General features: G+C 39.7%; 1 protein-coding gene across 1 annotated transcript; it reads right to left on the bottom strand.

Moving 5' to 3' along the window:
• Positions 1–13,851: 13,851 nt before the first annotated feature.
• MC4R (melanocortin 4 receptor) lies at positions 13,852–15,232 on the bottom strand. Its single transcript, XM_010179792.1, has one exon. It carries the CDS (start codon positions 14,845–14,847, stop codon positions 13,852–13,854), a length of 996 nt encoding a protein of 331 aa, XP_010178094.1. The 5' UTR covers positions 14,848–15,232.
• Positions 15,233–26,553: the final 11,321 nt, after the last annotated feature.

Below are 26,553 nucleotides of genomic sequence, written 5' to 3'. Positions count from 1 at the left end.
TGCTTTCAAAAATATGCCTTGTTTTTCTGGCAAGCACTGGAAATGCTTTTTCCAGAAACTTCAGATAAACCTCAGATCATAAAAGGCAGTGAAAGTAGAATAACATTCATGTACTTACAGAATTTGACAGAGAAAAACATTTATTTTTGAACTAAAAATGAAGAATTCATTAAAAAGCTAGCTAGCTGTAATTGTGAAAATTTCTCCCCACACTTCAGCTTATGCAGTTGCAAGTAGACTGTGGTGGGCAGCCTTGTGTGAGCAGCTAGCCAGGGCTTTGAAGTGATGTAATCTGCATCTTTCTTTACAGAAACCCTGTGGAAACACTAAAGAATCTTTCAGCCTCTGAATATAGTGATCCCTTTATCACACATTCAAACAATACAGTTTTGGCATAGGGAATATAGAGCTGTGCAACACAATCATAGAATCACAGAATTATTTAGGTTGGAAAAGACCTTTAAGATCATCAAGTCCAACTGTTAACCTAATACTGCCAGGCCCACCACTAAACCATGTCCCTAAGTGCCACATTTACCCATCTTTTGAATACCTCCAGGGATGGTGACTCAACCATTTCCCTGGGCACCCTTTTCCAGTGCTTCACAACCCTTTCGGTGAAGCAATTTTTCTGAATATCCAATCTAAACCTTCCCTCGTGCAACTTGAGGCCACCTCCTCCTGTCTTATCACATGTTACTTAGGGGAAAAGACCGACCTCCAACCTGACTACAAGCTCCTTTCAGGTAGTTGTAGAGCTCAATAAGGTCTCCCTCCACTCAGCCTCCTCATCTCCAGACTAAACGATCCCTCTTCCCTCAGCTGCTCCTCATAAGATTTGTGCTCTACATCCTCCACCACCTTCATTGCCCTTCTTTGGATGCACTCCAGCACTTCAAGGTCATTCTTGTAGTGGGTCCAAAACTGAACATGGTATTTGAGGTGTGGCATTACCAGTCCTGAGTACAGGGGGACACTCACTTCCCTGGTCCTGCTGGCCACACTATTTCTGACACAAGTCAGGATGCCATGGGCCTTCTTAGCTGCCTGAGCACACTGCTGACTCATGTTCAGTCGTCTGTCAACCAACACCCCCAGGTCCTTCTCTGCCAAGCAGCTTTCCAGCCACTCATCCCCAAGCCTGTAGCGTTGTACAGGGTTCCCAAGCCTGTAATATTGCATGGAGTTGTTGTGACCCAAGTCCAGGACCTGGCACTTGGCCTTGTTGAATTTTATACAATTGGCCTCCGAATATTGATCCCACCTTTCCACATCCCACTGTAAAGCCTTACACAGATGCATCAAAGCAAAAGAATTTGCAAGGGAGTACCTCCTACTTTTTCCCATACTTGCTCTTATTTAACTTTCTATACCTTTGTGTGCTGCAACAGTTTGTACTACTCCCTCTTCACCTTTAAGAAAAGAGATTCAAATAAACAAAAAACAACCCACTCCTCTTCCTATCACACCTGAGCTGTATCAAATCCCTCCTCTTCCTATGACACTTCCAAGCTTCTGGCTGCAATGTTTCCCTCCTGCCCACCCCGTCATGCTTTCCAGCTAAGTATGATCAGCTCCTCCCAGGTAAGGAAACTTCTGAGGGGATGCACAGCAAAATGGGAGAAAATTTTAGAGGAGGAGTTATTGATGAAAAAATAATATACAACCTAATTACTTGGGAAGAATAAATCATGTGAAGAAAAAGAAAAAAAGGAAGGTTAAGGCAGAGCTTTCTGATGAGTGTTTAGAATCTGATTTTTATGATCATGTAGAAACTTGTGCAAATAGCACCTGGACCTTCGGGGTCTTTCAAATGGTCACTCTGACATTAACAAGAAAAGAAAAAATGATGGGAAATCATCAGAGAATATTGCAATTGGGATAAAAACCTTGGAGCAAAGGTTATTTTCATTTCATAATGTGTTTTCTGTATTCCCAGTGTGTGACAACCAGTGGCATTTAAATGTCAGAGGTGAAATCCAGACTTCACTGAAGTCAGCTCAGGTTTCCTGTCCGCTTCAAAAGGAAAGAACTGGACCAGAATTTTGCAAGGAGGTTTAAAATCTTTAAATATATTTTGGTGATCCTACTACTGCTCATCTACTCGTTTTGCACAGATGTCCCTCAAAAACTAAAGCAGAGAGCAATATTCCTTCTCATCAGTTTCCACAATGTATTGAAATGACAAGATGAGGCATTCTGACTTTTATCATTAAAAAAAAGTCTTCTTAGGGTTTCCCTAACAATGCTTTGATGAACTGCTGCCATCCCCAGAGGTTCCTGAAACAGGGAGAGGGAGGGATGAGAGGAAGATACTCACCTTTCAGAGAAATGATTTTCATTTCCTGGGAAATGATTGCAGTAGCATATCACGTACAAAAGAGATTCAGCTTCCACTGTTTCAGCAACCGTAATAATAACTACTTTGCATTTATCTAGAATCTTTCACCAAATGATCAGGGTATTATTTAGTCTGGAATCTCTTTGAAATGGTATCTATCATAACTTACTATGCCTGCACTTAGTACAGTGGGATCCAATATGTTTGCAGGAATTAGAGGCTAAATAACATAAATATTTGCTCTTTAAATGAAATCAAATAACATAAAATTCCCAACAGAAATACAGAGCCGTTAATCTTTTTAAAATTTCTTTACAGAAAAGGAAGTGGGACACAAGGAATGCTAAATCACTTGAAAGAGGTCATCCTTATTCTGTGGGATCTTGTAAGGAATTTGCTGTATCGCTAGGAAAGTTTTGCAGAGCTCTCACTCCTCTGGGGCTGGGCAGGGAAGAAATGTTTGTATTAAACCAAAACAAACTCAGATATGCTTGAAAATTGCCAAGGACTTCAATATCCCAAAAAGAATGAGAACAGTTTCAAATTGATGATGCTGCTGGGACAATTCAAGATTCATGCAATATATTTTAAATAATCTATTGCAGACCTGTTCTAGTTAACAATTCAATTCTATAGGGATGCTGTAGAAAAAAATCTAAATTGCACTGATTTTCTCTGCATTTCCTATTATAAAACAACAATAAAAATAAGCTCAGAACTTCATCTTAAGCTATTGGGCTGGTAATGTCAAAGCATTATGTGACCTCTGAAGCATAGTACTAGTACATAGAACTACTGAAATATCTCTTAGGAGCTGATAAAGCTATGCAGTTTCAGAGAAAAAATGCTCTGTGTGTTATACTTCATGCGACAGGAAGCTGTGAAAGTCATTCATTGCTTAGATCGCCAAACTGCAGCTCCTTTCTGCAGTCACTTAGAGATGCCAGCTAAGATTGCCAAAAGGAGCACATTTTCAGAAGGAACTGCAGAGTCTCTTCTGGAAGTATTGCTTTAAAACCAGCCTATTCTTTTGGCTACTGGTCCGTAAGGAAAAAACAAACAATGGTTTCTCATACACTTTCTTTCTGAAACTGATTTTAAAAATCAGTTTCTTTGCTAAAAAATGTTGCTAGTTCTCATTATTTCATTTGAATTGCAATGGTACAATTGAAGGAGGAATTAACCCCTGACCTAAACTACTGTTGTGTCTGTGGCATATAAAACAGTAACTATAGCTGTGTCAAGCATCAAGGGTCATGCTTGAAAACTTTTCTGTGGTGAGTCAGGAAATGCAGGAAGAACACACAGTCCTTCCAGTGTTACCTACTGAGGAGGTGGCCACCTCTCTTTTTCTGACAGAGCTTGGAGGGGGCAACACAAGTTGAATAGTGGAAACGTCTGGAGTTGTCACCCGAGAAACTAAGCATATGAGCCAAAAGATACACTGTCTTTGTAATGAGATCTTTCAGAAGTGCAGCTGTTGAGCAGTGCCAGAATTAAATTCTTCATCTAGCACAAAACATGGGAATGCTTTCCTTCCTCTGACGTTACTGCCTTTTAGTAATTAAAATGCTGAAACTGCATGGCAAAGAATAGCCGTATAAATGCATGTGTGACAGACAGGATTGGTTTTGTTTGTTGTTTTTTTTCTTCTCCTAGGTGTTGTTTTTGTGTATTAGTCTCTTAAATGGATGGATTTGTAAGTTACAGAGCTTTATAGTAAAACAGCTTATAGTTTATAGTAAAATAGTTTATAGTTTATAGTCACGTAGTTTATAGTCAAATAGTTTATAGTTTTAAAGTCAAAGAGCTGCTTCTGCTCCTACTTGTCAGGCACTGAACTTACATTCCTGGACACTCCTCAGTAACCACAGCTCTTCATATTCAGCTACCCTGAAGATGCATCATATGCTGCAGTTAACATCTAACATAAAAACATTTGGCATTTCTAAATAGCTTCTTTCCCTGAGACTGCCTTTGCTCTCAATAAAGTTCCAGAAAACCCACTTTGAACAAAAGTAAAACATCTAGAGGTTTAAAAGAGAGAAAAAAACAAATGCAAAACTGTAGAACCTGCATGCTGCAGTCTCAACATCTAATATGGAAAAAAAAATGATTCTCTGTTCTGAAAGATACGCCAAATATTATTTCCTTGTGCTGCTTTCAAGTTTTCCTTTATGAAATTATATCAGAGAATGTTCTCTCTTCAAAATGGTGTTATAAGCTGAAGTTGGACCCATCTGGTCACTGCTTTCTGTACACCTAGCAGTTAACTTTGAGCCTGAGTAGCTGTCAAGATTTAAGTAAGCAGTATTTTTGTGCCAAGTTGAGGTTTAGTTGATATTTTCCCTAAATTGCATCCAAACTTTTTTAGGCTGTAAAAAAAACCTGTATTACAAAAAGATGTATGATACCTATAAACTAGAAAATGAGTTGAAAAGCATATATAAGTGAGTCTTTTCTTGTCCCTGTTGTCATCATTAGGAAATTAATGTTCACAGCTGAGAATTCCCTGTCATCAGTTAAGGCACTGCAACAGAACAGAGGGATGCCAAAGACACACTGTAATTTCTGTCTGCATTTTTAATTCCTTCATTAGCCAGCAGATACAGAAAATCAGGAAACTTAAGTGATATTCCTTGGGGAATGAAGATAAGAAAATACAATGAGTAAAACATTCAGGTTAAGAAACTAAATCTCAGAAGGCAAGAAATATAGCCCAGGAGGAGCGCTAAACTCCTCTGCCTTAAAAATGGTGTTAATGATTTTGTAGTAAAATATATTTTTCTGCAAGAAAAATCAGTTCCTCATTTCTTAAGGCAACATTGAAAGGTAAGAAAGGCTGTGAATGTGTTTTATCTCTTCTTTCTGTGGCCTGCAGGAAAGCTGAGGCTCTGTGATGACACATTTTCACAGTGTCTCACAAGGTGCTCACTGGCTACACAGCTGCATGCAAAATACCATATGGGTGGGGAAGGCTGTACCTCAGGAGGCCAATTCAAAACTCTGTTGTTCTTTGTATACCCAGCTGCACAGAGAAGCACTCATCTCCCTGAGCATCTCTCCTTGGGATTTCCTGAGCTCAGACCATCCGTCTAAATGACAGTTAAAAACCCAACTCAGTTTGGAATAAACTGAACTTTTCCATTGGACATCTAAAGCTGTATCCCTTGAGCATGCCAATGTTTGAATAGCAATCTCAAGGTTGCAACAAAAGATGGATGAAGGTGGCAGGTGAGCTGAGACTCCCATGTTTAAGATAATGCTCCATGATTGATGAAACATCAAAACGATTCACAAAATGTAATTAATTCAGTGACAGGTGACTATTCAGGCAGTGCTTGAATATATAGATTTGGAGTGGTTGATTTTCTCCATGGGTGCATACTGAAATTTTCAATGACAATACAGATAAAAGAAAGTGTCACTAACTGCTTTAATATTTCTAGCATGTAAAAAAAGTTCTGCCACAGCTGTGAACCATTTATTGTGAAAAAACAGCTGATTTGAATCAGAAGACAACCTAAGAGAGGAGATGTGTATATATCCTAGTTAGGAAGGAGATAAACTTAGAGTTTGGGAGGCCTAGCAAGAGGAAAGAAGGTGGTCAGGCAGTCAAGGACACAAAGAGTGACACAAAGAGCAGTGAAGTCCAGGAAGAAGAGCAGAGGTGATGATGAGTCTGGATCATACTGGGGTGAAGGCAGTCACAGGGGAAACCCACAGCAATGCTCTGGGCATCTGGTTACTTCCAGGCAGCAGCACTTCCTCCAGGAGAAGCTAGGGAGGAGGCTACCGACCAAAGACACACACACACACATATGTACACACACACTGGTTTACGCTTTTTATGCAGCTTGCATTAAATATGCCTGCATGACCGTAAGACATGGAAGCAAACTGTCCACTGGCCTCATCTCCCAAGCAGCTCTGTATCAGGACATCAAGTGAATTCCTGTGGGAAAGCAGATTCTGAGAACAGCCGTTGTAGTCTTATATCAAGGCACAGAATCTTTTTATTGACATCCCCCTTAAAATGTTAGGGACAGGGTTAATTCACTAGTTGTGGTATTTGAAAAGAAACAAAGAAAGCAGAAGTCCAGGTCTGAAGTACAATATTCACCAGGTACTTATATCTATTAATTTTATAGCAAAACAGTACAAACACATCATTGCTTTATGACCTGTTTGCAACTTTTTCTGTTGGAGAAATATTTTTTTCTTCAGAAAATGTTTGGTTCATTAAAACTAAAACAACAGTCTTACGCCCTGCCTCAAAAAGCTTATTTCTAGCTAATTTTCTTTTAACAATACCGCATCATATTCACCTCATTGATTATACTCCCACAGATAAATCAAAAAATTCCATTTATTTGAAAGGAAAAATGAACTCTTAGTCTTATTAGTGTCAATGGTCTTGTTTTTCAATACCTACATGCAGTGAATTTATATGGTCTAAAGGATCACCACCTTTTCATTTCTATGCAGTCAATCACAAAATTCATTTCAGAGCTAAAATAGCTGAGATCAAGGGAATCTTCAAAACTGAGAATGTATCAGATGGTGTGCTGTTTATAATTTTAGATTTGAAAACTAAGGAACTGCATGCGGCAGAGGTGACTGAGATTTTATAAAGTGGCCACAATATCTGGATAGACAAAGAATATTTCAGTATTCAGGCTATTTGGAAACACAAAGGATCCTAACTTTGCAGTGTCCAAAATCAGAGATATGAAGTTCTCTCTGGCTGGTACTCAGAAGCAGGTAAAGTCTTCTGAAAACTTTGGTAAAATCTGGTTAAAGATATACGTGCCATATAGTGTGCATATGGTGTATAGAACTCCGTATTACCTCCATTTTAGTGCAGATCTTACTACTGATCAAGCTCCTACTGGGACAATAGCTCTGACATTATTGGTATAAATACATATTTGAGTCATGGACCATAACAAGGCCTGTAAGAGCATGAAACTGTCTCTAGGAAGTAACTTGAACTTGTATCAGACAAGGTGACTTAGATTTTACCTCTAAGTTTTTATCAGTGTCCCATTCTCCTGAGCCTGCCAAGTGCTATCTTCTGCTTTTAGAGAACGGAACAGACTGGGTCACCTGATTCCACTAAGGTAGTGAGAAATACAAGATTTCCTGCAGGAATGGTGGAAGCTTTACAGATATGGATCCTCCATGAGGCCAGAACCAAACTGACAGTCTGAATCCATAGTAAAACCACCTGGCTGTTGGGCACTGTGTTCCTGATATGCCAGCAGATCTTCAAGTCTGAGAGGAGTTGTTTGAAAAACAATGAAGGTGGGTCATCTTTTGCTTCAGCTGACCCCTCACGGATTTGCTATCTCAATCCTTTACCTTGGGCAGTTGGTAAGTGATGAATAGTCCCAAACTGAGCAATGCTGTTGTGCACTGGTACATAGTTCACAAATAAGGAGAGTTTATGCCAGCAATACCTTTAATATTGCAGGGAATACCATCATATTTGGCTTGGAAATAGTCCTTAATGAGAACCAGCATCATTGTCTTAGAGGGGAAAATTAGGTTGTCTGTATTACTTGTGAGCATTGCATTTTTATGGGGGAAGCTGAAGATAATAATCATAAGCAAGCCACAACAGCCACCTTATCTCCTTAGTAAAAACTTCAGGATAATAAGTAAAGATTTATTTCTACCAAACATGCATTATTTGTGCTTGTCTTCATCCAGAGTCGGGCTTTTCCCCCCCCAATTTTACTGTGGCTGTATGTGTATCCAAATAATTAGAAGCATAGGTAACAATGTATTTTGTACACTGTAAAATGATTTTAAATGCTTTAGTGCAAAAACCAACTGGTCGTATTTTGGTGGGGGTTTTTTTCTGTGTGTTTTGTTGTTGTTGATGGTTTTTAATTCAAACTCCTGTACTGAATACAACTTCAGAAAATTTGCTGTTTGGGTTTTTTTTACGATGTAGTTGAGGGGTGTATGTTGAACTCTGCATGACCTATGTTAGCATGAGAAGAAATCTCAGAACTGCAGAGATGTTATCACAGGAGAAGGTATTTTTTGCAACAATTATGTTCATAATATGATTTAATTTCCCTGCACTTCAAAATGGTTGCTGCACATTGCATGAATAAAGTGTTTTGTTTACTCTCTGCTGATACTGGCTCCAAATGCATTTGAAATTTTGTTTGTTTACTCACCCTCTGCCTTTTACAAAGAATAATGCTCTAATAAGCTATAATGTGTTTGTTTCAAAAATAGTTAAGTATGGAAAATTGCACACGTATATGAATACCAGTTTTCTTTTTTCCACCTGGAAACCTATATAAGTGACTTTTTATTGATGCGTGCCTCAACTTATGCAAGATTTACAGTGGATCCCCACTTACAGCACCAGCAAAGGCTGCACCCTGGCCTGTGTGTCCCACAAGGCTGTGGCAGGAGGGATGTGCCAGGGTCAGGTCTTGTGGATAAAAGTCCGGCAGCAATGTTCATTGAAAGGACCATCTGAAAATCTGTTAGGGAAAGGCAATCATTCTCAGGATTGAAATAATAGAAATAGGATGGGATTCAACAGTACAAAGTCCAAAGTCATTAATTCAGAAGCTAATAACAGGACTTAAAGCTCTATGGTGAGAGCTCTTCAGTAGGAAAGAGCCCAGGAGGGGAACATTTTGGGTTGATTAGCTCATTGAAGGGAAAATAAAAATAAAAAGAGACACTCCAAAGCAGTGGACATGGAAGAGGCAAATAATTTAGGCGAGGAGCTCTCTGTGGAACTGAACTAAAATGTACAGAGCAATGGGACTTCACCTGAAACACTGCATACAGTACTGTTTCCTTCTATCTTGTACAGGCCACAGGTGCCCAGGTGCTGGCAGCAGCAGTGGGGGCTGCAGGGGTGCCCCATGCTGGAAACAGCCGGTTCCAGCTGGCTCCAATGGCCCCACAACAGGGCACAGCTGAGCCTCTCAGCCACAGGTGGGTGCCTCAGGGAAAGCCTGGGTAAGAAAGTGCAAAACACTGCCTGGCAGCCAGGGCTGAGTGAAACAGGGTGAGAAACAGCCCTGCGAGCTCCAAGGGGAAAGCAGGAGGAAGGGAGGAGGGGTCCAGGTGCCCCAGCACAGATCCTGCAGAGACCCTGGCCAGGTTTATCTTGAAGGACTGCAGCCCATGGGGAGACCACACTGGAGCAGGGAAAAGTATGAGAGAGCAGTAGAGAGGAGCTGTCACAGGCTGACTGCAGCCCCCCATTCGATATCCACTTGTGCCACTGTGTCAGAAGGAGGTAGAGGAGTCAAGGATGAAGGAGTGAAGTTGAAGCTGGGAAGAAGCAGCAGTGTGATTTTAGTGTTTGTCTTTTTGTTTCCACTAGTTGAATCAATATCTATTTTAGTTAGCCATAAATTAAGTTCATTATCCCCAAATACAGTCTCTTTCCCCTGTGATGGTAGTTGGTAAGTGATATCCCTGTCTTCATCCAGACCCATGAGATTTCTTGTTCCTGTTCTTCCTATTTTCTCCCCTTATGCCACTGAGGTGGGGAGTGAGCAAGCAGCTGAGTGGAGGTTTTGCTGTTGGCCATAGGCAAACGCACCACACAGGCAGGGGAGGACTGGAGAAGTCAGATTGATGGCAGACCAGAAATATACCAATACGGAAATATACCAAGTGCAAAGGAAAACAATTGAAACAAATGAACAATGTTTGCAAGGGAGCAAATGGATAAAAGTGGAACTGATAGGTACATTCATATTACAAACTCAAAGGGAGTGATTTTTATCCACAAATGTGAAAATCTGTTCTATGAACGAAGTAGGCAAAAATATGAAAAACAGCTAGGGCAAAAGAAACTTTTCAAACAAACAAACCCAAACATGGTCAATTCATAACCTAGTTTATAAGACAGTGGATATCTGTAGTAGCACTAGACAGTTCCTGTGACATAGGAAGTCTTTTTATAATAAATGAGAGAAGTATTTTGTCCAAAGAAAAAGGCCATGCTTGATATAAGATTGGAGTTATTGAAATATTAATTTAAAATCTGAAGTAATTTTTGGACAAACAATTAAGATTTCATCCTTAAAGGTACATTTTCTGAGAGCTTCTTCTTGTGGGATTGAGACTACAACTTTTATTCAGGCCTATAAGCAATATGGTAAATTATAAATGACAGCAGGACCAAAGTTCTTCACCAGAATTCAACTTGAGAATGATGAATCCCCCAACGAACCCATTGCACAACAAGATCAAATTAACAACAACTAAGTCATTTTAGAATTACATCAATAAAATGTACTCTGCACATCTATTAAAAGCTTTACTGAAGACCTTGTTGTTGCTGCACATTCAATAACATGCGAGTCCATGTGCATTTCTCCTCGCTTACGGATGACAGCATGTTTCAGTTGTAAATGCGATCTTGGATCATCATTGAAAATCCACTCTACTGAGACCAACTACTGCCTCCTAAGTGCTTTTTGGAGTCCTTTACTTTGTTCAAAAACTACTTCAAAGCTAAAAAAATGTCCCTCTTGTAGAAAGACATTTGCTTCAAAAGTTCTGTGTGTTATATTACAGCCAGTTATTGAGAAAGGGTGGAGAACACGACCATCAACTCTCAGCTCAAGCAAAGACTGCCTTCTAGGAGGCCGAGCAAATCCATTAGACCCTCTTCTCCAGTAGAAGTGAGAATGTAAACCCTTACACCTGTGAAGTGGAGACAAAACCATTTCATTACCACAGAGGAATGCAGACTGAAATGCTAAGTGCTAAAGTGATTGGGGTAAAAGATACTTAAAGAAAGAAATCTCATTTTCTTAGATTTTCAAATATAAGATCAAAGCTCCAGAAAACCAAGTGTGGAAGGTAATCCTCCACTGTCCATACTCTCTAGCAAGCTAGAGGAACATATTTATCTTTCACAACACCAATTTCTATGGTTCTCTGCTGAAAAGTTGCCAGAGCTACAGACAAACCGAAATGGATTCAGCGTCTCAGAAGGAATCTGGGAATAGGAAAATTTGCCAGCAATTTCAATAAATTATGATCTAAAACATAATACCATTAAATGAAAAAGTCCTTTTTAATTAAAAACTCAGTTTAAAAGAGTATGTATATACATTTAGCTTTATAAAATAAAGACAGAAGAGCTAAGTAGGCTCAGAGTTGCTAAAACCCTAGAATAAGCTACTTTTAAAAATTAGGTTTTTAAATGAGATTTAGAGCTTAATAGGGTCACAACTGTCTTGACTAGTCAATTAGTCCAAAGAAACACAAAAGAGATACACACCGTTTTTGGAAACTGCAAGAAAACCATTGATGAAAACTTACACATCAACACCAAAATAATTGTTATTTCTATTCCCCTTGGGTTGCAAAAAGAAGTGAGACTGTTAGTTTTAAGAATAAATTGGGAGTTCAGGAAGTAATTCACAGAAACAAGACCTTATCAGAATTTAGATGTGTTTACATTAGGTATCTGGTCCTCCCATAGACTAAGGGCAGAAAGAGAGACTTTCAACGTAATGTTCAGAGCACCTAAGGTAGTGTCTTGCTCTTGTGCCACTTTCCACTGGGCCTCCTCTGCATCCATAGACTACAAAGGTAATATCTGGAGCCCAATATCATAATTTACAGTCCTAAGATAGCTAAAGAAAGTGAGGCAAAACAAAGATCAAGTGAGATTTTTGTCTTGTCCGAACTGGCATCAGCAGTTTCTTGCATTATTGCCAGAGCATTTTTGCATCATTTCTTGTGGGACATGAAAAGGCTTCTAATAAAGTCCATTGGATTTTTGGCTAGACTATTAATTTAAGTACATAATTTTTTTTTTCTCCTCATGAGCTTTAATCATTCTTCTTTCACCCAACTAATTCACTACTCATCTTGGTAAAATCAGGAATTCAGGATTAAAACCTAAAGTATTCTTTACATTCAGTTTTGACTTTCTAAATCAGAAATTCCCAGGTCTTCTACCAGTTGCCACTATATTTTTATACTTTCTGGGAATAAATAAATTAATTTTTCTATGCCCTTACATAAAAGCTGATACTGTGGAGGTGTTAAGGGATGTCTTCATGGAATCCTGTGTACTCACATTTATACTTCGCAGAATCACAGAATCTTGGGAGTTGGAAGGGACCTCGAAAGATCATCCAGTCCAACCCCCCTGCCAAAGCAGGATCACCTAGACTAGGTCACACAGGAAACACTTCAAACACTTCCAAAGGTGCTAAAATCAGGGGCCTGAGGTCCCTATTATAATCTGTGGAGAGAAAGTGGCACTTTAGCATGAAACTGAGAGCACATCATTTAGATGCCTGAAAAGGTGATCTGACTTCAAGTAGCATTAACACACACGGCTGCCAGATACAGAGCGTGGGTTTGCAGACTTGGCAGCCAGAATCACTGCCCTGTGATAGCATTGCCCTGCAAAGCTCATATGCTTCAGAGGGTAGTCTGAGGTGCCCAGACCAAATTAACACAAGCCTTGACTCCTCTGTAAGGATCCTGGCAGTGGATTCCATCTGCTAACAGCACGCTTCAGAACAGAGGGCAGCTTGTTTCTAACAAGGGTGTATTTTCTTCACAAGCACAAAGTCCTTGCTCCCCACAGCACTTCAGGACAAGGAAGAACTGAATGTTCAAACTGAAGTTCCCTCTTTATCTTCATCAGGTCAGTCTCTCAGTCAATCTTTACATTGGCACTGGCACTGTCAATGTTAATACTCACCTGCTCCATGGCTGAATGGAGGGTGCTAGTCTACCCGAATGCCAGTCTAACAAACGTATCTGGACTAACTGATGCTTCAGATAGCAATTTCAACTTTGCAAAAAGGTACTCTTGGACACACAGCAATCACCATCCTGAAAAAACCCACCCTAAAACACAAGCATTCGATTATTTGGGTAGCATGTGTTTCAAATATCTTGTTGTTGTAGACAATAGCTGTAACAAAGAACAGAATTGCTGCTTGTGGAGTAGGAGGAAAAGAGTTCAAAATAAATGATCACAACTCATTGCTTGCAGTAACCTTTATGAAAAATCTGCTTTTTAATTCCAGACAACCTTTAATCCACTAATAGAGGAACATACGCTCTATTTTAAGCTGTATATAATGTAATAGATAACAATAATTACAACAGAATAAGGAACAGCATCAGCCAATATGTACTGTAAGTCAGGCAAGTTAGTTATTTTGTCAGCAGTTGGAACATACAGCTGCTCATGTTTGTTAGTATTTCACATTCACCATTACAGGTAATTGCTTACTTACAAACTGGTATGAAGAGCTGCTTCTCTTTCCAGCCAAATAAATAGCAAACTGTAGATATCACATATATTATACAGAAATATGAATTATACGTGAATGAGATACAACAATGAGAGGGAGGGGAGACAGACAGAGGTGCTCACTCTTAAAGATTTAACCAAAATTCTGCTGAAAAGGAGGATCTGAAGGCTTGGAAGTCTGTGCTGCATGTTGTGTGCACAGTAACGCATCTCATGCTGTTCAATATTTACCAGGCAAATCACAAAGCCCTCTCAGGCTACAGCAGCATATAATCTCCTTGAATGTTTTCCTGAGCTCCTGACTCCGGAATGCATAGATAAGTGGATCGATGATGGAATTGCACATGATGAGGATGAGGTAGAAGTTAAAATGGGACATGAAGCACACACAGTAAGGGTTGTACGGGCAGGAGATGTAGAAAATCAGGTGCAGGAAAAATGGAGCCCAGCACACAACAAAAACTCCAATCAGGATGGTGAGAGTGATGGCCCCTTTCATGTTGGCCCCTTGGCGAATGGGGCCAGTCCCTGGAAGAACAGCAATCTTTTTGATATGCATCCGAGCCATCATGAACATGTGGACATAGAGGGATGCCATGAGAATGAGCATAGTGAAGAACATGCTGATAAGGCAGATGATAACAACACTGCTGTCAGAGTAAATGATGAACAAAATGCCTGAGACCGTGCAAGCAGCCCAGATGCACGTGATGATGACCCCTACACGCTTCACTGTCATGATATTATGGTACTGGAGGGCGTAAAAGATGGTAAAGTACCTGTCCACTGCTATTGAGAGGAGACTGCAAATTGACGCAAGCAAAGAACTGCAAATCACTGAGTCAATGACATTGTCAATGTTTATGGTAAAGCTCTGTGCGTCTGTGTCTGTGTTGTTTAGCAGCGTGATGACAATAGTTTCTGATCCATTAGACACACTCACTAGCATGTCGGCCACTGCCAAGCTACAGATGAAGAAGTACATGGGTGAGTGGAGGTTCTTGTTCTTGGCTATCGCCACAATGACCAAGACGTTCTCCAGCAAGCTGATTATGCCCAGAGTCACAAACACTTCAGGGGATACAAAGAGTTGCTCATAGCAGCCTCCCGAGGAGTGGCCCTTTGCATTGGGCTCACTGGCACCTCCGTGCAGTCCATAGCTGTGGTTCCAGAAATTGAGAGACTGTAGTGCCCCACGGTGCTGGGTGAAATTCATCTTATGGAGAGTCTCCTTCAGTTTCCTGCTTTTAAAGCTGCTGTTCCTCTTGCATTCCTTTGAAAACCTCCTTTGGCTTTTCAGCTTGGGAAGAAAGAAGAATAAGCCAGCACCGAGGCAGGCAGCAGTTCAGAACACTTCAACTGCTCTAACAAAATAAGGTTTCAAACTCAGAAATGCTGGTTTACTCTCTCACAGATGCAGTTTCTGATCATCATCACATTTACCTTGGTGATCTATGTCACAGAGTCCCAACAGCCTGGAAGTTTGCATCAGATTCTCCCCTATGGTCAGTTCCTGTTTAGTTCACTGGTATGCTCCAAGGTTTTTTTTGTTCCTTTCCACTGAGAGACAAACATAAAATGCCCAAGTGACTGCTGCAGAGCAGAAACTGATTTCAAACTGCAAGCACCAGTCTCACTGTCAGACACTGCATGCTGGCTGCCTGTTTTATGGTGTGTGGAGGAGAAAGATATTCAGGGTACTCTCCGCCTCTGCTTTGCCTTCCAGCCAATGAGGCTCAGGAGCTGTGGAAAGTCGAGGGGCTGCTGATAACAGAGCCTCTCCGAAACATCACACGGCACAGCACATTCAGATGCAGCATGAGCTACCAGTAGCTACAGAAAAGTAGATGGGCTAGCAGAGATTTGTTTCCCTTCTTTAACTTGTCAGAATAATATTTTAATACTGATTTGTAATTAGCAATCTTACAGAATGGTACTAACAATCTTACAGAATTCCTGCAGCTGAACTCATGGCTTTCTATTTTTTAGATTGTGATTTAATGTGATCTATGCTTGCCCTTTTTGTGGCACAAAGTTGCTCTGGCAAAATAAGATATGGCATAATTAGAAAAGGACACTTGTACTTATTTCCTCTTGGTTGTCTCTCCCAGACCTCCCTTGCATTGCTAACTTTTCTCTGCCTTAGTTAGGCATAGAAATGACATCTTTCTATGCCATTTGCTAGAGTGTGTTGTTGCAAGGTTGCATTATACTTTGTAAGCTTCTTATATTTTTTAAGAAATAGAGACCACCTAAGGATCAAAAACAGAACAAGAAGCTAAAGCCACAAAAGGCTTAATAAATTGTCCTAAAGAGAGTAGTTTTTACCAGGTAATAGCCTTCTCATTATCTTATTTCCAGGAAAGAAAAGGTTATAGAGTTGATAGCAGAAGCCTTGCCACCATCAGGAATTAGGATGTTGGGCAGAAAATGAAAATTCGGTATTTAGAATAGATGAAGGAAAGAAACGGGGGGCAAAATTGCAACCTGTAAGAAGTGGGGCTCATAAAATGGTAATGACACAAAGGTGTCAGTAAATGTCCTAAAAGTCTCTCTGGAGGGATGTCGCTGTGCTTACCTGGCATGAGCTGAAAGGCAGCTTGTCTGCAGTCTGTCAGTGAAAGCCCTTGAGAAGAAGGAGATAAAAAATGCCAAATGAATATGGAGAGACAGGGACAAAAGTTGTTTTGCTGTTTCCTCTTGAAACACTGTAATTGAGGATGGAAAAACAAATATACTGAACAAAGTACAGATGGATATTAAAGCTAGGGAAGCTATAGGAAAATCAGTCACTACACCTGAGAGTAATGTTTGCAAGGAAGTTGTTTGAATGAATAGTTCCAGTCAAGCGCCAGGAAGATTACATAGGGGTCTGTATCTGATGCATGAATCTATTTTCTTCAACCTCTCAAACTTTTTTCATCTTCTCTGCATTACATGGTTTTAAAATGAAAAGCTATCGAGAGATACAGGAATAGAGCATGCATGTGGAAGCACAGCTCTTTGTATTCAACATCCAGCAGCAGCATGAAGCATGATTTTACTTTCACATTTGGATTTGCTATACAGCTATGGTTATAAAAACCTGTATTAGAAAAAAAGCCTCAGCCAATTATTTCTGGGCCTTTCCCCAGACAGATTGTTTCATAAAGCTGAAATATAAACACCCAAAACAAATAAAATTGCTTGCGGCACAGGAAATCCCACATTTATCAGTTTGGAAAACATCATTCACTAGCAGCAACCTTGCAATGAAGGAATAGCTTGTTGCTGAGAGGGCGAGATTTACTTTTCTATCAAGACATAATGCAAGCCAGGATTCAAAAAGACTTATTATCTAGTTACTGATCCCTGGGCCAGTATACACCAGCTCCTGCCACAGACAAGACTTGCATAACTAACCTTTATGGACATAGCTACAGTGCAAAAGCAGGGAGCAAATGTATATAAACACTGATGTGGGAGAGCAGCATCTCCCCACACAAGGTGTTTTTCTACACTTACAGCTAGAAATGTGTAATCTGCAAGTTATCCCAGGGAAGCAGCCAGGCAGCATCCCTTCCTTCATCACTTTTCTTTGTGCTGGAGGTGCCCATGGGACAGGGATCCCCTTCAGCTACACAAGTGGAGCTAAAGCAAGAAAGGCTGGCAAGAATAGAGAGAAGCTACCTCCAGAGGATGCTGCCCCATTTGATCCAGATATCTGTCTGTCTCTTCTGCTCTCTTCTGGCTTCTCCCTTGTTCTGCACAGTTTCTCTGCTCTCATCCCCATTTATCTTTCAATTTACTATCTCTCTTCACCCGGAAGCTATCTGGACAATGCTCCATGCTTGATTTTTCTCTGGGCATGATAAAAAAAAATGCAACTTTGGTTATAACAAGAGAGAAAAAAGAACACTTCTCTCCCACCCACAGCTGTTGCTGTCCTTGAAATTTCTACTTATGCTCTGCATTCTTGGGGTGAAGTTGTTTTGGTGTGTTAGCCATTTGTATTTATGGGATGAAGGTACATGACTGGAAGCAGTAGAGACCTATGGTAGCTTAGCAACTCAGTTGAGGCACTGAAGAGGTGATGTACCATTAGCCTGCTTTGTCTAGAAGGTAAAACAAGATATGTGAACACTTTTCAAAATGAGAGAAAATGTATATGAGTCAAAATACTTCTACGGTAGAAGAGGGATGCATGCCTCTGACTCCCATTTCACAAAAACCAAACTATATAATGGTAATATAGAATCATTCAAAGTATCCTAGCTCTCTCATGCCTGAAAATATGTCAATATTTAATCTTTTAAAAATCATAGGTATATTGCCTAATATACTTTGCCTAGACTGCTTCTTAAATTTTAAAAACCAAAGCTGAACTAATATTTCTTTCACAAGTGGTGGCTGGAAAGATTTTCAACACCATGGAAAAACATCCATGGCTGAAACAAACTATAAACAGATAACAGTGATGCACTAATAAGACTTCCAGCTCTTCAGAGAAATAAAACATCAATGAAGATTTGATAATATCCTTCCCTCTCATATGAGGAATCATATGATAAAAAATATTATTTTGACCTGTTTTTTAAAATGTCCATTTTAAAACTTCCTCCTACACAATTCCCCCATCTCCTCTGCTTGGTTTCCAGTTACCCCTCAATGCCCACCCTCCAGATAGGGTTACAACCATCTCCACCTCAAAACATTTTGAATTATCCTCTGACAGTTACTTCTGAAAGCCAGAAGGAAGCGTTCAATCATAAGCAGATAAAATCCCGATAGTGATACAGGAAGCCTGGCGGAGTCATGAGCAGCATGTATAGGTCCACTATGGGAGAAAACAAAAGGAAGAGAGTTAGCACAGGCACTTCCCTGCTCAAATGCAGTCTGAGATCTCTTTGAATCCCATACCCAGGTTGCTCAAGCACAGAGATGGTTATTTACAACTTCAACAGCTGTCAGTGGAAACAGGAGGGGCTGTGAGGAGCTGGGTAGAAGGAGGAGCCAAAGAAGCAGATTATTAACACTTAATTGATCCCTCAGACTTGTGCAAGTGTGCCAGTACTGTACAAAGGGTGATGCTGCGTTTACATCCACAAGTATAATTAAAAGAATTTTTTGATATATGTGCTCAGATCCAGTTTTTCAATGCCTTCAAAACCTCAAGTTCATAACACAGTATAAAGACTGTAGTATATTTTAGCATGCTGATCTAAAATACCAAAAGAGCCAGGCAATTAAACTTTGGAAGCTTCTCTGAGATTTTAGCCTGCATCATATCTCTTTATTACAGCAAAGGCAAGTTCCACCTAACACACAAAATATTTGCCAAAAATGGTTCAAATAGTGCAATGTACTATTCCTACCCACAGATGTCATTGGAAGAAGCATTTCTGTGATTCTTAGCTCCAATAAATTAGCATATGAGCAATGTGGAGACACTTGTTTGTTCCTGTATGTGGACTGGTAGTTTTTTAAGTTGGTCCTTTGACGTATTGTTTTATTTTCCAGCAAGTCAGATACAAGCAGGAAAACACACATCAATACAGACCTGACTATCATAAAATTCAGGACATGCCCTAGGATACATAAGAATACAGAGGATAACCTGTACTCATTTTGGGTGAAGTAAAGTTGATGTCTGTTGCATAGAGCAAAGAAAATCCACATGGTAGAGGGTCACTAGTTCTGCAGTATAGGATTGTAAACCAAATAAATTATTATTCTTTGTGCTTGTACAAAAAATTCAAAGAAGAAGTAATGAATCAGTGGGTGGTCTTTGTCAATCAAGAATAAATTGTGTAGTCAAGCTTTTATTCAGAGTCACAGAAATGTTGGTTGTATTGGGCTGCTGGAAGTCATCTCATCTAGCTTCTGCTTGGAAAGGGATTGCTACTACTTGGTAGTCCCAGGAAATATGGCAAGAAGCAGCAGTCATAGATTGTGACTTGGGTTCCTGCTCATTCTGACAGCTCTTCAATGAACCATCCTCAGTTTCTCCACGTACTGCTTGGACTGTGGGGACCCAAAGTTAAACACTGTTCCAGGTACAGCCTCACCTATGCCAAGCAGATACAGGGTGTTAATAATCTACTTCGGTCTGTCAGGTGTGCTTCTAATGCAGCTGGGTGCCTGCTTTGCCCCATTTGCAATGATAGTGCAGTTTTGGCTTATATTCAGGTTGGTATTCAACATAACCCCTTTGCTGTCCTTTTTCACCAAAGCTGCTACTCAGGCAGTCGGTGCCTGTTGTGTACTGATGCATGGGGCTATTTCATCCCATGCAAAGAGCTTTGTACTTCTTGTTCACCTTTACAAAGTTTCTGTTGGCCCAATACTCATGTCTCCCAGTGTCCCTCTGGATCAAAACTCTGCTCTTTAGTATAACCTCTGTTAGCCCCCCACAACTTATTATGATCTGCAAATTTGGGGATGGTGCATTCTTTATTGACATCACTCTTGTGATGGAGATGTGAAACACTTATTCCCAGTAAAGACCCCAGGCTACTCAATTTGTTCCCAGCTAGTGGCTGGACTGTTGCCCAGTGTTCAGTACATTGGTCACTACCTTTTGAGACCATCAGTCCAAGCAGTTTTCAACCCACCTGTGACATAAAAGTGAAAACACTGGTCAGTGGAAAACAGGTATGATACATTTTCATCTAGTGTTTTATTTTGGAGTGCTGATTGCCTTGAAATCTCTGTAATTTATGTTTAACCTCTCTCACATGAGATATAAGCAGTTTTTAAATCAAGGAGCTTTAGTGTTAGAGCAGGAGTCCCTGTAGCTTTCCTCTTCCTCTTGTCTGTTAGGTGGAAGAGCAGGAGATCTCTTGAGCCAATTTGGGCACTGAAAAGTACAGAAATGTATATTCTAATGACAAATTCTATATTTGCAATTACTTGAAGATGCTGTAAATATGCAGAAGAGGAATATTTTCCATTAAAATGGCATGAGAAGCTCAGGGGATTTAAGCACTAAACCATTTGAATCTGATCTTATTTCTATGTAGGTGATCGCTGTTATTATCATGGAGATCGTTAATTTGCTGTCAATGCGGCAATTACCGTTCTTGTCCTAGTCTTTTTGCCTCCATTCCATCCCTCTCAAATAATCAATTTTCTTTTACTTGCTTGTAGGTTTAGGTGCTTGTCTGTTCAGAATCATCTGAAGAACTTTGTTCAAATGTCTCCGCAATCTCTGAACATGAGGAAAAACTTTTTTACTGTAAGGGTTACAGAACACTGGAACAGGCTGCCTAGAGAGGCTGTGGAGTCTCCTTCTCTGGAGACATTCAAAACCTGCCTGGACACGTTCCTGTGCAACCTGGTCTAGGTGATCCTGCTCTGGCAGGGAGGTTGGACTGGATGATCTTTCGAGGTCCCTTCCAACTCCTAACATTCTGTGATTCTGTGATTCTGTGATTCTGTGATTCTGTGATTCTGTGATTCTGTGATTCTGTGATTCTGTGATTCTGTGATTCTGTGATTCTGTGATTCTGTGATTCTGTGATTCTGTGATTCTGTGATTCTGTGATTCTGTGATTCTGTGATTCTGTGATCTCCTTAGTGCTGGTATCCCTCTCCAAAAAGCTCTCCAAAAGACATACAGCAGCATGCAGGATTAACTACAAGTTAAACATTGCCACTCATCCAGATCAGCAAAAAACCCCCAGTATTCCTGAATTTGTGACTTTCTCTATTTCTTCTGTGCCAAAAAATAAGCTGCTAACCTAGTATTTTCCTTTGTTCATTATGTTTGTATGCAAATACAGCAGAGGAAATACTTCTAACTGCTACACGCTCTTCTTCACTGTCTATACACTACAGAACAGAGCAGTTTTGAGCACTACTCATGCTTCTTTCACTGTAGGTCCTGAGATAATTTTATATTATAAAGCTTAGAATGATCTTGACTTTTCCAGTTTATCATATTCAGTTTTCTGCCGTAATCACATGCAGTGTTTTTTCTGTGATAGGTACAGTAGCATTTTATTCTAGCAGAAAAATGATTTACTCAGACTAGCTGTCTAACTGTGAAAGCTTGAAAAATTGTACGTCTCATTATAGTTGAATGAGAAGCAGAGAACCAAGGCAGAAAAACTGACAGATCATCATTTAATGACAGCCTCAGGTTGCATTGTGGCAAGAAACCAGCTGGTTTGGATGACGTCAAGTCACTTCAACTCAGTTTTCCATAGAAGTCCATTGAGTGGGGGTATAATCTATAGTTAATGTGAGATGGAAAGTTACTGACTACAATAGCTTGAGTTTTCTTTTCCCGTCCATTCACTTCTGAGGGTGATTGTTGCTATTCCAGTGGAAAAGTCAGATGGTCACTTCTTCAACTCATACTGTAAAGTGACTGGTGCTACACATGCAAAAAACTTTAGCAGGTTTGATATTCATTGATTAGGAGTCTCTGTAAACCAGGATTATTTATTGTCTGAGTTAAGGAAGATACCAGCAGCTGCTGTCATGGCCCTGTCTCTAGTGTGTGTGCCATCCTATAGTGATGGATGGCACATGCCCTAAAAGGCTTATGCTTGCAGAGTTTTGGGGGCTAAAATCCTTTGGTGATGCAGGTGTGGGGGGCAATGACATGCAGTTAGAACCAACCATGTCTGATAAAATAAGAGGGAAGATTAATTCTACAGAAACCATAGTCTGGTAGCAACTTGATGCAGAAAAAATGTATTAAGGAAGTACAGTCCATTCACACCAAAATAAACTTCAACCAACCTAACGTTTAGCAATTTACTATTGTAAATTTACACTCCCAGTGGTTTACAGTTATGGGACCTATGTTTGCATCCAGCTGGTTATAAAAATGCCAGTCTTTAATTCTATACCAAATTCCTTGTATTGTTTCACTTGTACCTTGATTCTCTGATTATGCATTTTGTGCATATGACAAGTTCACAAATTACTAGGCTACTGCTGTTACCATGACATCATTTCTGTAGTACCTTTACAGAGAGAGTTGTGTGCTTGATACCCACTGATTAAGATGAAAAAATTATGTCTGGAGGGGCTTACATATATAAAATTAACGAAAACCAGATTATTTTAAACCTTCCTGAATGTTCTGCAACCCCCCCACACACATATATATCACACAACACACATATATATCTAAACACTTACTTCCACCTCTGTTGTATATGGTGCAGTCATATTCTGTATTGCCCTGTGGTCTCCCATGAAATTCCATGTACAGGAGGTAGCAGCTACTCCTCAAGAAAGCTCAAAGCAGCTTAAGCTCTATTATCATAGTTGTGTAGTTGCATAGTGGACTTTCATGGCTTCCATCCATTTTGTTACCTCTTCAAAGCACTCTTTTTTTTTTTTAGCAGATATATTGGACAAATCCTGGACAGAGTCTGCCAGTTCATCAGGGAGTGCTTTACCTCCCTGTGAATTGTTTTCCTCCATAGGAATTAAATAATTTGAAAACAACTAGAAATAAGTCATAATCTGGTATAGGTCATAATGCAGATGAATCAAGTCATATGACAAATGAGTGAGCTAGCCAGTAGTGGTGTCAGGAAAAGAGTGTAGATTAAATGACAAACCCAAGATTGCTGTCTTGAGGTAAGCAAGTCTCCACTGACACGCAACCCAAGATTGTCACAGTTTTCTCTAAGACCTGGGCACAGAAAGGGAAAATACAAACTGACTATATTTTTGAAGAGCTATAGTGTGTGTGCAGTGATTTGGTTTCTTGACAATCTCTTTACATCAGTCATCAACATGTGATGACAAGAACATCCCATTTCATCTTGTGACAACTGCTGCAACTGCTGGTATTCTAAAAGATCCCTGGTACTGTAAATGTCTGAATTAAAAGACTGTATTGATAGTGAAGCTGACCCACTGGAAAGCAGAGATACTTCATTTGCAAAGCTCTTATAGAAAAAGCCTTCTTAGAAAATTCAGGGGCATGAACCAATTCATTTTTTGAATAGCAGAGATGGTCTGTGCTAGGACATTACTCAGAACTTCTAGTCCTCGCTAAAGGGTCAATTTTATTACACTTAGGAGGAGTCTCCATTCTTTTATTTTCAGGATGATGAAGCATGCACTATAAATCCTTCTCTCTACTGCCAGGGTGCAGATTTTATGGTTGTCTGGGACAGAAGTTGGTAATTTTCTGTCATAGCAGACTTTCATGAAAAGGAAAGGGTGAATGGGTATGTGAGAGGAGTGCAATAAATTAAATGGAGTAGTTCTTGCATTTATGGTGTTCAAAACTCCATACTCTAAGGTTGTTAGAAAAAGAACAGGAGGGAGAGGAGGTAGCCGTGGTAGAATAGTACCACATGAATCACCTTCTCATGATATGGTGCAGAGCAGGATGGCTGAGAAATCAACTCGGGCTATAAGTCACTTTTTCTTCAACAGAATAGGTAACACTGGTAGGGGTCTACAGCCTGATAGTGAATTAAAGATTGATAAGGGCTCAGAGGCTGTCTTTTGTCTAAAGAAATGTGGGTGAAAGTACATCGTATTGAAGAATTGACCAAGAAAAACCCCAGAGGCCTCAAGTTAGACCCTAAATCCTTTAACGTATTAGTAATATTTCATCTGTCTTTGTACTGAAAAGAATGAGATTTCGTTAAAGCTAAATGTTTAATTGAGAGATTAAAGGTTTAGTTGAAACCTCTGTGGGTTAAACAAGAATGATCAGAGTAGCAGATGCTGTGTCTAAGCAAACACTGCACTGTTGGGTTTGTTTTCTTTGAGTTTGGTCTTGGACCCAGAAATCACAGAAAGAGATCTTGGAGTTCATAGGTAGACAGAAGACAAATGGATTTAGGCCATCCAAGAGTTTATACAAGACACAGGTGAAGAAGACCTTCTGGTTATATAGCAAAAAAAAATTTTAAATTATAAAATTAAAAGGAAGACCCACGGGTATCTTCACTTAAATATGAGACCCAGTTTGCTTAGACGTTTCATAGACAGCTGTTGTAAGCTGGGAAGAAGACATTAGAACAGCAGGGAGATTTCCACACCCCTTCCCGGAGTTGGTACTTTCTGGGAGAACAGGGAAAAAGAAAGTATCAAGGGATCCTGACATGCAGTGTGGCAGATGCTTCAGTGAGAAAGGGAACCCCTGCAGCCATGTAACTAGGATCTCAACTGGCTTGTGGGCAGGCTTATACAATTAACACCTTTCTCCAGAGTGAATTTTACTATGCCACTCTGTGAACAAGAGATGAGATTTCTTCCTCACATAATGATGTGCAAGAAAAAGGTAGGGAATTGTAAACATGGGATGCAAGGTAAACAAAGACATTTTAAATGCATGTTACATTTCCTTTCCAGTAAAGGAAAACAGAAGATGAGCTAAAATCTCTCCAAGGACTGTTAGACTGAACAAATGTATGCTGATAAGTCGGCGTGTTACACTTTAGGATACTGTGCATTGCTGCAGATAACTATAAAAGTGTCAAAAGAAAAAAGCCTGAAAATACTTCAGAAGTTAGTTAGAGAAAAATGAAAAAGCTTGTAAAAAAACCCTCAACAACCAAAGCGACTTTTCATCACCCTGGGAAGCTTTTAAAAGTTTACTTAGAATTAACATGGTAGATGACTACATCCTGGGGAGAACTGTCAGATTCAGATTTCTTTTTGAGAAAGGCAAAAATTTCCAACAATTACTACTGCTAATATTATATAGACTTCTTTGGTGTCTTATTTTAAGAACTCTGAATCTTTTTTCTGATTGTCTTCAAACTCCAATTCACTATCAGAGTAAACACACTTCACATATTATGTGTTTTCCTAAAAAATGTTGTTGCATCCTTCTTCCTTTAATAAATGAAATTCAGAACTCCTTTGAAAGAAATGAAAACAGCAACTTTTCTCTCTGCCTATGAAATTTTCTTTGTAATTTTAGAAAATGTTTATCAAAACGGGAGAAGAACAGTAAAAAACAGTTACAGAAATGAACTAGCTTATTTGCGTTACTAAGCCTGTATGTATTATCGCATATTTAGTGACAGACTGATTAATTTACAAGCATAACTCCACATCATGGCCAAAAGAGAAAGTTGCAACACTCACCTAAACCAAGGTCATAGTTTCCTTAAGACAACTCTTCAGCAAAATGAAGTACCCCTGCCTACTTTAGAGTATGAAGAGACACTCTTGTAGCTGCCAGAGCAGGTAAGATCCCCTGTCAAACTTACAGGGGCCCTGAGAAGCAAGGAAAATCAGACAGGGAAGGAAAGCAGCCCTAGCTTCAGCTGAGAAACTAGGCACAACCTTCCCCCTCAAGTTTTCCATGTGCAGTTATGTGTGTGGCTCTCATCTATTGGACAGAGCAAACACTGCTCAGTCCTTGAAGACTTATTTAAAAATAGTTCTTACAAGCATCTCGTCTATGCAGGTAACTAGTAGTATGAAAAGGATTTTCTACTATGAAGCATAGCATGCTCCTTGTGAGGGCCATCCACTTCTTTTCCACCTCACCTAGTATGAAGTCCACACAAATGACCCTTGACAAAGCTGAATTCACACAAGTGATTTTCTGCTTTGAAGTGATTCAAATCACTCTGAGCCAGAAAAGAGTATTTATCTGTGCTAGGGTCATGGAAGACATATAATTACAGTCCAAATAATTTAAAGGACAGAAAAGAGAAATAAGGCCTGGTTTAACTATCAGATATGAGAATATGCTCTCACTGCTTGTTATATGAGAATGTTTAAGTATTTTGCATTAAGCAAGCAAGCAAGCAATTTAAAGGCCAATGATGTTTTAGTTCAGTTGAACAGCAGAAATCCTTCTCACATTTGAAATAAGATGTTATTTTCTTTACATTTGTCGTACATAGCAGCACAGAATTAATGAAAGTAGCAAGTTGAAACCTTTCTAATGCTTTTAGAAAGCCAGTGGCATGAAGGACAATTTTGTTTAAAGGTATAT

Source organism: Mesitornis unicolor, unplaced genomic scaffold, assembly GCF_000695765.1.
Source record: "Mesitornis unicolor isolate BGI_N332 unplaced genomic scaffold, ASM69576v1 scaffold2050, whole genome shotgun sequence".
NCBI classification, from domain to species: domain Eukaryota; kingdom Metazoa; phylum Chordata; class Aves; order Mesitornithiformes; family Mesitornithidae; genus Mesitornis; species Mesitornis unicolor.
Note: the sequence above shows the minus strand (reverse complement) of the source record. Positions and strands in the feature narration are given on the sequence as shown.